At 39.4% G+C, this 14,474-nt stretch overlaps 1 protein-coding gene across 2 annotated transcripts in view; it reads right to left on the bottom strand.

Annotated features, from left to right (window-relative positions):
* The window catches only part of LOC124289857 (vam6/Vps39-like protein), a 97,800-nt gene that overhangs the window by 51,066 nt on the left and 32,260 nt on the right, over nucleotides 1-14,474 (bottom strand). The window contains exons 23-24 of one of the 2 annotated variants that reach the window (XM_046726536.1): nucleotides 13,743-13,895; nucleotides 11,906-12,040 (exon numbers count right to left, since the gene is read on the bottom strand). In XM_046726536.1, coding sequence (XP_046582492.1) covers nucleotides 11,906-12,040; nucleotides 13,743-13,895 — 288 coding nt within the window. Of the gene's footprint in view, nucleotides 1-11,905; nucleotides 12,041-13,742; nucleotides 13,896-14,474 lie in introns of those variants that run through there. The other variant, XR_006901773.1, reaches the window with a different exon arrangement.

Below are 14,474 nucleotides of genomic sequence, written 5' to 3'. Positions count from 1 at the left end.
CGACTACAAGTATGGATATATGAACACAAAACCAACTGGATGAGACGACTGCTACAAGATCGCTTGTAATTAAGATCTGTCACATGACACGAGATCGTAAGATAGTATACAGTGTTATCGACTGGATATTTTTTAAAATCGATAATCGAAATTTGATTGTCAAACGATCAATAAACCGATTATTTGATAGATTGGTGCACCACTAGTGCATCCATCAGGAAGGTTTGACATGGCCTGGGGATTTGAACCATGCAGCTTCCACCCTCCAGGCAGACGCTCTATCCACTACACCACGGAGGGGTCAACACACTGCACTGGAGACCTATAAATTATTCCGACTGGAAAACCTGACTGCAAAATGTAGGTAAAGGGTATGGATAGTTATGAGTCTGAATTCTAAGGCTGTAACGATTCACTCGCATATTCGTTGAATCGAGCCGTAGCCCTTCAAGAATTCAATTCGTTATTCGTGGTAACCAGAACCGAATATTAACGAATATTTATGATTTTTATTAAGGGAGCACGTGTTATTTGAACCCTTGTGTACTTTTGGAAAGTGAGATATGCAAGAATGGAATATGTACTAGCCTTGCAGTAGCGCAAGTCATGTGAGTTTGCCAAGGCCGCACATGGTACTGTTGATTAACTATTACATACCAAATTTTTAGTGTCAGGAGATCACTGGTTATTGCTGTGGCAAATTAATACTGTCAACATGGGCGTCCACATTGTGCATAAATAACTTAACTACAATATTGTATTAGTGAATAATTATTCATATTCATTGCCCAATATTCATGATATGTATCATATTCGCCACATGGTGTATTCGTTGCAGCCCTACTGAATTCCATACTGCAACATATTGGAATAATATTTCACGAAACACACGTTACACATGTGGTCTCATCTTAGGAACGTGAGCTGGTTAAAAATTGCACATGCTCACCCAGCAGTGAATGGGTACCCAGTGGGATAAGTCATATGACTGTTAACCTTTTAGCACTTGGCTTGGGTTAACAGGGGTAATAATATCGTAGCGCTTTGAGCTTTGGATAACGCGCTTTATAAATGTCCATTATTATTATTATTATGCATCAGAACATGTACCACAATATATTGCTTGTCTTCTTTCATCTGTAATTTGATACGAATTTGAAAAAAATATAACACAAACAACTTCAATTTGTCTTTAATTCTGTACACACAAAAGACTCACAGTGTGTGTTTGCACATTGGAAAGTTATCTTTTATTTCCTGATCATTACTTCTTTTTTATAAGTTCAAAATGGATCCATGCATCAAACATCCCTCACACATTCGGACAACGGTGTAGACTAGCCCCTTGGCTTATGCGTCACCTCAACTAGCTGGCTCCACTGAGAGTGGCAGGGGACCAGTCTAAATAACTTTGCACCATTTTATTGCGTGTTGCTCAATGGTTACAATGAATGCATAATAAAGACATTATATACAGGAAGCTGGTCGTGAATAGTTTTGTTTTTTTAATATCAGGAATAACTTGTTAAGTTAATAATTTCAATTTGACTGGTCATTTATGTTAACTCTGCCAACAAGATGAACCTTGCACAACTCTGAACAAAGAAAAAACAGATTTTCCAAACGCATTAGGATACATATTCATTATTACTTCAGGTCAGGGTAGAATTGGTCTTCAATAACCCACGCTTGTTGACTAACGGGATCAGGTGGTCAGGTTCGCTGACTTGGTTGACACATGTCATTGTATCCAAGTTTCGTAAATCGATGCTCATGCTGTTGATCACAGGATTGTCTGGTTCAGACCCAACTATTTACAATCGGCCACCATATAGCTGCAATATTGCTGGTTGCAGCGTAACTAATTACTTCAGATCATGGTATACGGTATTACTTCAACCCTCTAGCAAAGGATCACACAGTTCTATACTGTATTCCTGATTGACGTAATACACGGACATGCCTTACATAGCAAACAAAATGTTCCATTGGAGACTGACATTTGACACGCTAAGGATCAACTGATAATCATCAATGTAAAGTCTGACCTCATGCGGACCATTGGAAACAAAAGCTGCTCAGAGCACTCTGACATGAGCTGCCCCATGAGCATCAGCAACAGTACGTCATCAGAGATCATCATCAATCTACCCTCAATGGTCAGAAGACCTTGATTATCATGTGGCCCTTACATACAGAGTATTACACAAACAAGTGTGTCATACGACTTATACGAAATAAGTATGAAATTGTATTGCCCGGGCGAGAGTGAGGGCAAAACACAATTTTGCACGAGTTTCAGATAAGTCGTGTGACACACTTGTGAGTGTAATAATTTCTTTACTATCCATTTTATTCATGTACATTTGTGCAGTAAAGCACGGTAAGCAAGTGTGACTGCCCTGTACATTGACGTCATGTTCAATTATTTAATGACGTCACAGACGATGAAATACAGAAACAATGGTTGCTAGGCAAAAGTGATATGTGCACATGTGCACACATGTGATATATATGACGCTGGTTATGTTTCACCATGTGGGTAATAAAATTCCCTTTCTGCACACATCAGTCTGTGAACTAATAACATATCTTAATATAAAATATCTTTCAAAACAAACCACTGATTCAAATATATATTTACACATTCAGTGTTTATGCAAAACATAGCGAATGTAAAGTGTACAAAACACAAGCCATTTGTTATGGCAGTATTTTTCTGATAAGTTGCAGAGACCTTGGTATTGAAGAATGACTTATTGGCGGCCCTATCTTGTCACAACGACTGTTGTAAGTATATCTTAAAGAATAAACGTTACAATTATCATAGCACTATGATCAGTTTGAGGAATATAGCCATGGTTTCTCCTGACTTGTCAGGACCACTTCCACATTCCACTAAGACCTTAACTCTCACAGCTATGACTGACCAAAGTCTATGTTAAAGTAGGGATGTCATGATTACCTTAACGCTAAGGCCTTAAATCTCACAGCGATGACTGACCAAAGTCTCTGTTAAAGTAGGGATGTCAGGATTGCCTTAGCACTAAGACCTTAAATCTCACAGCTATGACTGACCAAAGTCTATGTTAAAGTAGGGATGTCATGATTGCCTTAGCACTAAGACCTTAAATCTCACAGCGATGACTGACCAAAGTCTATGTTAAAGTAGGGATGTCAGGATTGCCTTAGCACTAAGACCTTAAATCTCACAGTACTGACCAAAGTCTTAATAAAGGGGATGTCACATCTGTAACTTTAATCTTACATCTGTAACTGTCCTAAGTCTATGATAAAGTATCAGTATCATGATTGCCTTAGCACTAAGACCGCTTAGGGCCCTGTTGTAGATCAGTAGGTGATGGTTTGGAATATTTGACCAGATAAGCAACAGCACAGGTGTGTATTAATAAACAGCTTGTGTAAGGACTTATGGACACGCAACTTCAGTGATGCCTGTATAAGAATAATAATACCAGCTGCCTGGAGGATTAAGCACATGAAATGAATACGGCCACCTTCAGAAAGATCCCAGATCACCTCTATGCCCAAGGCTGGGGTACTTGACTGACATGCAATCTACATGCAATCGACATGATCTCACCCAGGGCTGGCAGGTACAGGTGATCCATCACACAACTTGACAGTCAAATACAACGTTCATTACGTTCTTTACAATGATATGATCTGTCATGAAACTTGTGATGCGATTATGAAACAATATTTAATATTTTCTTCATTCTGCAATTTCTATTTATCATGATACCATGACTGATTAACAGTCAAATACAACGTTCATTACGTACTTTAGTTCATCACGTTCTTTACAATGATATAATCTATCATGAAACCTGTGATGCAATTATGAAACAATATATAATATTTCTTTCATCCATACTTTCTATTTATCATGCTACCGCTAATGAAAACTTACGACCTTGACCTTGACCTTATCATGGTGAATAAATCTATCATTTCTGGGGTTAATCTTACTGCATCTGGGGGTTAATTACCTGACAACAATAGACCGTTGTTGTGTTAGCTGAGATAAGCCTGAGCCTGATGTCTGGACGCCATATTGTCTCAGTGGTGGAAAACAAACGTCTGGCTCGGCTCAGGGAAGAAAGTCAGTGATTTATTAAAACACTGAATAAATAAACATCTCATCATTACACACAGATATAAGTATGTGGAGATATACTGGAAGTCAAATATGCCCAAATATTATTTATTTACTTCAACTGAATGTAAGCAGTCATTGCATGAATGATAGAAGGACCACTATCTACTAGCAGACTGAGGGCTTTCACATACATCATTATAACCTGTGATAGAGTGCATATGTTGGGTTAAACCCAGCTTGAACAGGATTTCAATTATGTACTGGTGTGTCTGCTTCAGGGGGGAGAGGGCGGTGAGGAAGCCCAGTGGTTAAGGCGTTTGCTCGTCATGCAGAGGACCCGGGTTCGATTCCCCACATGGGTACAATGTGTGAAGCCCATTTCTGGTGTCCCCCGCCGTGATATTGCTGGAATATTGCTAAAAGCGGCCTAAAACTAAACTCACTCACTCAGGGGAGAAGGCCGTAGGTGATGCAGGTGACAAAACTTAACCACTTTGGCGAAAATAACAAGCATGGTGCTGACAAAGACATTGACCATCCATGGATGTAATTCACATCAAACAAAACATGTTAATACAACTTGTTTTCCTTTTGTTTGTAGTTTAACACCGCACTCAACATTATTCCGTAGAATATGAGCGAACTTGGTCCTCTAGGTTAACGCCAAGGATTTACCTTGAGTCCTATATTTGAGGGGACTCATACTCTTAATATTCAGGGGTCCTGGACTACACAATAGGGGTCCCAGACACCTAAATATTATCATTAATATTATGTTGTAATTTTGTTGTAATTCAGTTACTGTTATTGTATTGTGTGTGTATCGTGATCATCACATTGTTACAGTAATTAAATTGCAAATAATACCATAACCCGACCAGTAGCAAACTCAGTGATAACTTATTGTTACTTGATCGAAATTTTTACAAAAAGTATTTGGACTTTTTCTGCTTCCCTGTGGATGCTCTAATAAATTTTGTTGCATGCATTGTCAATTTTTATGCATATAGGGCGCAGGAATTCGCGTCCCGTATATCCCTGGTTAGCAGCTTAACCTCTGATTGTACATACCACTCAAGTGGTGGTGAGATTAAATTGAAATAATCGTCATTGATTGAGTGACTAAACGCCATATGACAATCGACAACATGTTTCTCGTGTCGAACACGACCAATCTTGGAACTTGTTTGCATTAACAACATTTTTACAAGGCTGGTTTTGTCTGTGTCATTAAATTTACATTTCATAAGCATCACAAGCTCGTTCCAAGTCATGATTAAATTTATCTTAAAGAATCCAGAAATATGTGTTCCTAACATACTAATCATCATTTAATATGCAAAAGCGACAGGCATTTGATTACTGGCGCTAACCAATTATTTTTCGATGATTGATCGGGGATGTGATGGACCAATCATCAATTATGAGATTTTAACCAATTCCCACACACTAGTACATACCACTCAAAACAGAAGAACAACAGAAGTTTTACAGATGCCCATAGTTAACCTGTCATGATTGGTGAGTTTTGCAATTTGTTCTTTAATTTGTTTTGCATAATACATAACTTTCATGGAAACAAGCAAATACATATCCATTGAAACCGGGCCCAATGAGACATGGGAAAATCTTTGCTTGCTTCATCCAGGCTGTAGCATCACAACAAGGGGAAGGTCAGAGGGCACATGATATTGTCCAGAGATTGTGAGTCAGACTAATGGTCATCCTTTAGTTCAGATTTAAGAAGGGCCTCTAATACCACCCATACTGCCAGTATCTGTGTGGAATTCTGTAGTCAGTCTGGTCGCAGCCAGAGATATGGACATTAACCCTTGGATTAGACAATCACCTTGTGACAAATCTAAGGCAAATGACCAAGAGTCTCTGGTCCCTGCCTACACCTACTTACAGAAGAAATCCTACCATGCTAGACAAACATTTATAGATGAACATGTTTTGTAATAGGAAATGCCGGTGCAAAAGAATACCCAGTTTTGAATATCCTAAGAAATAGATTCCATTTGGTGTAAAGGGCAAAACAGCAGTGAAAATCATATGAATGGACCATTGAAAATCAGTGATGACACCAGGTGTTCAAGAAAAGGGAACCAACCGTTGGCACCTGCCATTCACACAATTTGCCTAAAAAATGTAAGTATTTAGAGCCCAACACCACGCAGCTGTACTCCGGCCATGCGATGGCAGCTTAAAAACAAACCAGACAATCAACTGATCGATGAACCAGAAAATGCAGCTGTTAAATTTCAATTACGACTACTGTGTAAAAATTCAGAGATTCCGCTATAAGTATGGAAAAAGGTTTTGGAAATAGATCCGTTTTACAACACAGTAGGGTCCAGTATCGATGTCTTGCACTTGAAAATAATTTTCAATTTTTTCTCTCCATCAATCTGACATCCCAAACAAAAGAATTCCGAAGTTGCAAATCTTGACTGATACCAACATGCTTTCATATCAGCATCTTTCATCAGTAACAGACACAGACTGTAATGAATACACAGAAGATACACCATATCTAGCTCCACATACCTTCAATGATATCTCCATATTCTGCCATAAGTCAGTAAAACAGTAAAATTCACAATTTGAATGAAAACTTTCTAAATTTTTCTCAGAAATTATGAAAATAAGAACATTAAAACAAATCCAGGTATTTACAATATTCTGATTTTTCCCCATGTGCATGCTAAAGGTTCTTGGATTAAACTCCTAGATAAACCACAGGCTACATAGAAGCATGTAGATAGTATTAATTATTCCACAAAGGTGAGTAATGTCTGTTGTTTCTCCAGTAAGTATTCTTCATAATGCCCCTGGCCCTCTATGCACAATGCACCAAGGTCTAAACTTAAATGTTTTCAATTGTGTAAAGCAAATTACATTCATGGTTCACAGGGGCAATGAGGTAGCCTAGTGGTTAAAGCGTTCGCTTGTCACGCCGAAGACCCGGGTTCGATTCCCCACATGGGTACCATGTGTGAAGCCCATTTCTGATGTCCCCCGCCGTGATGTTGCTGGAATATTGCTAAAAGCGGCGTAAAACCGAACTCAGTCAGTCATGGTTCACACAATTTGTGCCCGTCACCCTATGTGGTGATATGGACGCCTAGATCCATATTGAAGGTATTATTTTAATTTGAATTAAACAATTCTCCATACATTCAAACTCATTGGTAATCTGAAAGTGCTACAAGAAGTAGGTAACATTATCTACCTTACATTATTTACATACTTTATCATATTGATTTCAACCTTACATTTAACTGTACAAAAACAAAGGCTTAATATTTCAGATGTCTTATCGACGGAAAGATAAGTTATGGATGCTAGACTGACTGACTGACTGAGTTTAGTTTTACGCTGCTTTTAGCAATATTCCAGCAACATCACGGCGGGGGACACCAGAAATGGGTTTCACACAATGTACCCATGTGGGGATTCGAACCCGGGTCTTCTGCATGATGAGCCAACGCTTTGGCTGCTAGACCAAACACAATAATAACAATTCATATCCAAAAACCCAATGAAAGTGAGTGAGTGAGGGAGTTTAGTTTTATGCAGTTTTTATCAATATTCCAGCAATATCATTACGGGGGACATCAGAAATGGGCTTCACACATTGTACCAATGTGGGAAATCGAACCTGTGTCTTCGGTGTTAGGAGCGAATGTTTTAACCACTAGACTAACCCTCCACCCTCCCAATGAAAGAGTCTTGTGCATGCTTCAGGGCTAGGACATTGACTGGCAAGAACACAAGATATTGATACACTTTGCCGCCATGCCTCAGTAAGCCATACTATAATGTGCATTTATGATGCACCATATTCCACTGACAATGCTCTTGGTGAAGCATTATCATTACAGCACTCAATTTATCAGTGCACTGTTTATTCAGCTCCCTGAGGAGTATACAATCCAAGCTGCTTCTGAGAGGCTACAAGATTAGTACCATACACAATGGTCAACCTGATTTGGTTATAGTAAAAGGATATTTGATGGGCATATAACATGTTATTGTAACATGTGCTGAAATGTGTACTCTGTTATTGTTCAACCCATGACTGACTGACTGACTGAGTTTGGTTTTACGCCGCTTTTAGCAATATTCCAGCAACATCACGTCGGTTCAACCCATGAAGATCCAGGTTACAATTGATCTTCAGCAACCAATGCTTGTCGTAAGAGGTGACTATCGAGATCAGGTGGTCAGGCTCGCTGACTTGGTTGACACATGTCATCGTATCCCAGTTGTGTAGATCGATGCTCATGCTGTTGAGCACTGGATTGTCTGGTCCAGACTTGATTATTTACAGACTTCCGCCATATAGCTGGAATATTGCTGAGTGCAGCACTGAACAACAAATCAACCTAGGTAAGTGGAATGTTTATTCCTATATCAGAGAATCGAATCCTGTCTCCACTGTGTTGATGAAACACACAACCCCTCCACCCCCAACTTGTGCTGGAGGGGTTGTGTTCATGATAATCAAGTATAACAAAATGTTTGGATATTTTGACAGACACTTGGTTCAAATGGTAATCGAATGTTGTAGTCTTTCCATGAAGCAATTGAGAGTATTGTGGTTTTGAATAATTTGAGTTGGTCAAATGTATTGCATCTTCCATTAAATGATGAGAAGCTGGTTGAGTGAGTGGTGAAGTGGTTTGGTGAGTGGTTGAGTGAGTGGTGAAGTGGTTGAGTGAGTGGTGAAGTGGTTTGGTAAGTGGTGAAGTGGTTGAGTGAGTGGTTGAATGGATGAGAAGCTGGTTGAGTGAGTGGTGAAGTGGTTTGGTGAGTGGTTGAGTGAGTGGATTAGCTGGTGGAGTGAGTGGTGAAGTGGTTGAGTGTGTGGTTGAATGGATGAGTAGCTGGTTGAGTGAGTGGTGAAGTGGTTTGGTGAGTGGTTGAATGGATGAATAGCCTGGTTGAGTGAGTGGTGAAGTGGTTTGGTGAGTGGTTAAGTGGTTGAGTGAGTGAGTGAGTGGTGAAGTGGTTTGGTGAGTGGTTAAAAAGGTTGAGTGAGTGTGTGAGTGGTGAAGTGGTTTGGTGAGTGGTGAAGTGGTTTGGTGAGTGGTTAAGTGGTTGAGTGAGTGGTTGAATGGATGAGTAGCTGGTTGAGTGAGTGGTGAAGTGGTTTGGTTAGTGGTTAAGTGGTTGAGTGAGTGGTTGACTGGATGAGTGAGTGGTTGAGTGAGTGGTTGAGTTAGTGGTTAAGTGGTTGAGTGAGTAGTTGAGTGAGTGAGTGAGTGAGAGTGACAGACATTGGTTTTTACACCGTTTTCTGGTATTTATCTTGTATAAAGATTACAATCTTTAAACTGTAATATAGCATCCTGTAATTGATCAGGTGTCTTGGCAAAAAAAAGTAAATAAAAGAATGAGCATGAACCACATCATACAGTGACAGACACCCACACAAAACAAATATCTTGACTGCCTGGAATCATAATCATAACACAAATTTTGTGTATGTTTTTGAAAACTGGCAAAAGAAAACAACAATTTGAAATGATTGGGTCAGAGACTACAATGGATGCCTAGCAACCTTTCCTTGCACTATGACACATTGGGTTGAGCTGAGATATGAATCATAACCTGTTGACAGCTATGGCTGACGTACATGTCAGGGGTGTACAGCACTGTACACAGCACTGGAATGTCTACAAGTCTGTCAGCGGTGCTGTCTATTTAGGCTACATGTTCCAGAAAATATAGCTATGGGTTCAAGGTAAATAAAGTTCAGTAGTTCTCTCTCTCTAGATTATAGTCCGTATTGTGTTTTGTTTGTTGTCTAACGCTGCACGGAGTAATATTCCAGCTATATGGCTGAGTTTGTGTGCCGGCGATTAGGTGCCTGACTCTCTGGGTGTGGGTTCAAATCCTGGATGGGAGTCAACCCAACAAAAGTACAAGAATCTGTACTTTACTAAACTAAGAAAGTGTAATCCCAAATATAACACATGTTACATTTGACCACTTTCTAAATGACATTGTGTATTTATATATGACGGAGTTCTGTACATAATCGAGTCTGGACCAGACAATCCAGTGATCAACAGCATGAGTATTGATGCACACAACTGGGATATGATGACATGTGTCAACCAAGTCAGCAGGCAGAACACCTGAGCCCTTTAGTCGCCTCTTACAACAAGTATGGGTTCCTGAAGATCAAGTCAAACCTGGACCTTCCTGAGTATTGTCAGTATTTAGAATCAATGATGCAAGGAAATTATAAAAATAATGGCAAAAACATTTTACATACAAAGCCACATGCAAAATATGTCCATTACATGTTGTACATGTATGGGATGCTCCAGTTTGCAACTTGCAAAACCCTGTTCAAGAAAATGGTTGTCTGTTCTGATAACATTCCCATGATCGAGTGAGTGTTGCACAAACTGCTACTGAGACCAAACAAAATTACTTGTGTTTCAGTCACCACAAACAACGAAAAATATGTTCTACTGACAGAAGCAGGAACAAATGGTTGGGACTACAGGGCAACTCACAGAATAATCTGCAGCTTGTCAGAAATAATGAGTATTTGCTAGTGCTGGAGAGAATAATCGTTCAATCGATTGTCGATTAGCTTGGAAGTTCAATCGATATTCATAATAAATTAAACATCAAATTAAACTTCAGAAATCAAACATAAACAACTGATGCAGTTTCCTGACTCGTTATACTGCAGCGTAAACAACATACTCACATGGAAGTCTCCTCGATCAGCTTGGTTGTGTATTAATCGGTGCCTGTGTTGTTGGCACATGTTATGATTGTGTCCAGTTATTGACCCATGAATTTTGTGGTGGGGTTTATGATTACAATCTATTATTGATCGATTACTGAGTTCAGATTATCGATCTGGTTACGGCTCACAATATCCAGTACTAATATGTCATGAGTTAACTTTCCATGAAGTCTTTTTTTCAAAGAATATGTTGTCTTACAAGACAAATCTTATGGATAACAACTTCTTGATTTATTTTTCACAACATTTCTGGGCTAGTTTGTCTTGTATTACTAAACCAACTTCTAAATGCCTTTGAAGAACTTCAATAGGTTTTATCTTACCTCACACATAAATGTCGCTTTCTGATTGGCTGAGCGCTCTTCTATTATTTTCAATGTACCCCGCTTACAAGCGAGTAACATTTCAATGTACACCGCTGTCAATGGCAACTCATTTGGTACTTCGTGGTAGTAATTCTTTATCTCAAATAACGTTGAATCACGTATTATGTACAGAAATTACCGATCTTTTGCGAATGCAAATCGACGGAAAGGGAGATAACTCTAAATCTGTTTTTCTTGTCAGCAAAATCTTGTACCCGTGCTTCAAACAATTCAAAATTAACATAAAGGTGTTCGGTAAGATAAATATGTTGTTCACTGGTCCCTCGGGGCCCATGTGTTGATGTACCTTCGGGCTCAGGGAACATAAACAAACATTGAGGGTACATCAACCCATGCCCCTCTTGTGACCAGTGAACAACTTATAATGCATTAACCCTTCAGAGGAAGAGACAGCAACTTAGTCAGAACAACATGAAGCTGTCCATAACAGCATCATCTTCAGTTATGTGTGACAAAGTGTTCAGATGACAAATGCTGTTCCATTGGAACCAACCAGGAGAACAAACAGGAACCATCAAATCATGATACAGCTCAGGACCGTCACTGGTACTGATTTCCCCGACATCTGTACCCTTATGGTTGCTACATGAAGATATATGTGATGTGTAGTGGTCCTACCTGAAGGTTTTCATTGTAGAGCATGCTCTTCAGCACCTGGTCTGAGCGGCGCTGAGCTGCTCGATGCTCCATCACATTCTCCAGGTAGGTGAGGATGTCACGGACTCGGGTCTCCGGGGGCAACAGTTCCAGAGCCTGCAGGGGGATGGGGGAGACAAGGAATAATCATCAAAGTAATCACATCACATGTGAAATAGGGTTGAATGTTTCAAAACATGCACCTATAATAGCACATGTGTATGGCAGAAGTGAGCCAAGATGGCAAGATTGCAGGTTACATGTAAAATTCATGACACCAACTGAGAACTTTATATGTGAATAACAAACAAGCCCTGTAATGGGCAAACGGATTATGTATCTCTTGAACTTTATGTGAGCGACTTACAGTATTGACACAGGAAGAGAAATCAATCATACAAAGTTTCAAGTAGGTTTTTTTGTTTCTTACCAAGAAAGATATGAAGAATGTCAAACATAAAAATAAACTTTACTGGAGGCAACCTATTGCTAAGATAATGCAATTTATTATCATTTTTTATTTGTTTGTTGTTCCACACTCAACAATACTCCCTCTCTATGGCAGCAGTCTATAAATAATCAAGTCCAAAATAGAAAATCCCGTGTTTGATCTTATAAGATCTACAATGACAGGCCAGAAACCATGTTGAGCCTGACCACCCAGTTCTCTCAGCTGCCGTGGGACGGTGGGTTAGCCTAGTGGTTAAAGCATTCGCTCGTCACACTGAAGACCCAGGTTTGATTCCCAACATTGGTACAGTGTGTGAAGCCCATTTCTGGTGTCCCCCACCATGATATTGCTGGAATATTGCTAAAAGCGACGTAATGCTAAACTCACTCAGCTGCCTCTGGCAACATAGGCTGTATTCTTACCCAGCATCTCCACAGGTCATGTTACACATTTGTAACAACATGAATAATTGATGATGTCATGTCGTGTTGTTCTTACCAACAAAACCATCGTGACAAACAAAAACTATCATTGACAATCTACAAGATGCATATATACAAATATTGGAACATAAAAATTCATTCATTCTTCCCTCAAAGACAACCCCTTTATCCAGTTTCGGCACAGATCTGTTTGTCACTCAGCGAGTTACAAGCAAGGGGAGTTAACTCTGACATGACCACTAAATACAAATGATACTGACATCAGGGGTTGAGATTGGTTCAGTTTCAAGGATATCAACTTACTGTCATCCAAAATGTCATTAACATGCTTTTAAAATTTGGAAGTATCTTCATGCATTTGCTTCCTGCAAAAATCTCAGCACATATGACTCATTTCTTTGTGGTATTCATTAATGCCAAAATCAATACATCTGATAATAATTAGGAGATAATCTTATTGTGTTTACATTTTTTAAGTGATTATAGTTGGTTGAGCGCTGCTAAATGAAACATTTAGCAGCGTTCAAACCAACTAAATCACTTCCAAAATGTATTTAGCAGCGTTCAACCAACTATAATCACTTCCAAAATGTAAACACAATAGGATTATCTCCATTCTACCATGACATATGCACCATGAATAAAACGCGTTTTCAAATATGCACTCATTACCCTTGCGTAGTGGTAAAATTCCTAATGAGTGCAAAATATTCCTACGCTCAGTGAATCGGCTCTCAGAAGTGGTTATTGAAAATTGTTCACTTCCAATTCTTTAGTAACAGCCAATCAAAAACAAACATACTTTAATGTCATGGTAGAATCCAAAACATCTTAGGGAAATGCTTAAAAATTGATGCATACAAATTACTGAGAAGAACTAATACTATCACAGCTTTATTGGGTGATTTATTTGTTGTGTACATACTTTAGTCGTCTCAATCTTCCATGCATGGTCCTCCAGCAGTTTGAGGGCGGCAGGAATGTTCTTGTGAGGTGTGCTGACATGCCCATCAGGAGCCATCCCGAGTGTGGAGGGTTCCGGAGGCTGGAGATACATCTTCAGCAGACACACATACACCTGGGACGAGGACACACAGACACAGAGATCATTACATGATATGGCAGTCAGGTATCATTTCTCTCACAAAAAGTTGTTTCAAAAAGTACCAAATGAGTGAAAATGAGTTTGATATATTTTTAAACGAGTTTAGTATGAGTTCATTAATTTGTTTCTGACAAATCATTTTTTCACTGAATGCATGCATAACTTGTCTCCTCTGATCATTGGGGGGCGGTGGGGTAGCCTAGTGGTTAAAACGTTCACTCGTCACCCCGAAGACCCGGGTTCGATTCCCCATATGGGTACAATGTGTGAAGCCCATTTCTGGTGTCCCCCGCCGTGATATTGCTGGAATATTGCTAAAAGCGGCGTAAAACCAAACTCACTCACTCACTCTTATCATTGGACCAGAGAATCATGGCCAAAGTAGTACTGATTTTTATAATAGTTTTTGAGCAAATGATTTGGTCTCACATCTTTCTTTTCCTTACAACACTGTTACGGTATGACACTAAATAACCCAGGTCACAGCTGAAAGTTGTCTATCCCTATGGCGACCCAGCCAACTTTTACCATGTTCACCGTACAAAGTCTCAA

This window comes from Haliotis rubra, unplaced genomic scaffold, assembly GCF_003918875.1.
Source record: "Haliotis rubra isolate DU_JTF1 unplaced genomic scaffold, ASM391887v1 Scf45, whole genome shotgun sequence".
In the NCBI taxonomy this organism is placed as follows: domain Eukaryota; kingdom Metazoa; phylum Mollusca; class Gastropoda; order Lepetellida; family Haliotidae; genus Haliotis; species Haliotis rubra.
Note: the sequence above shows the minus strand (reverse complement) of the source record. Positions and strands in the feature narration are given on the sequence as shown.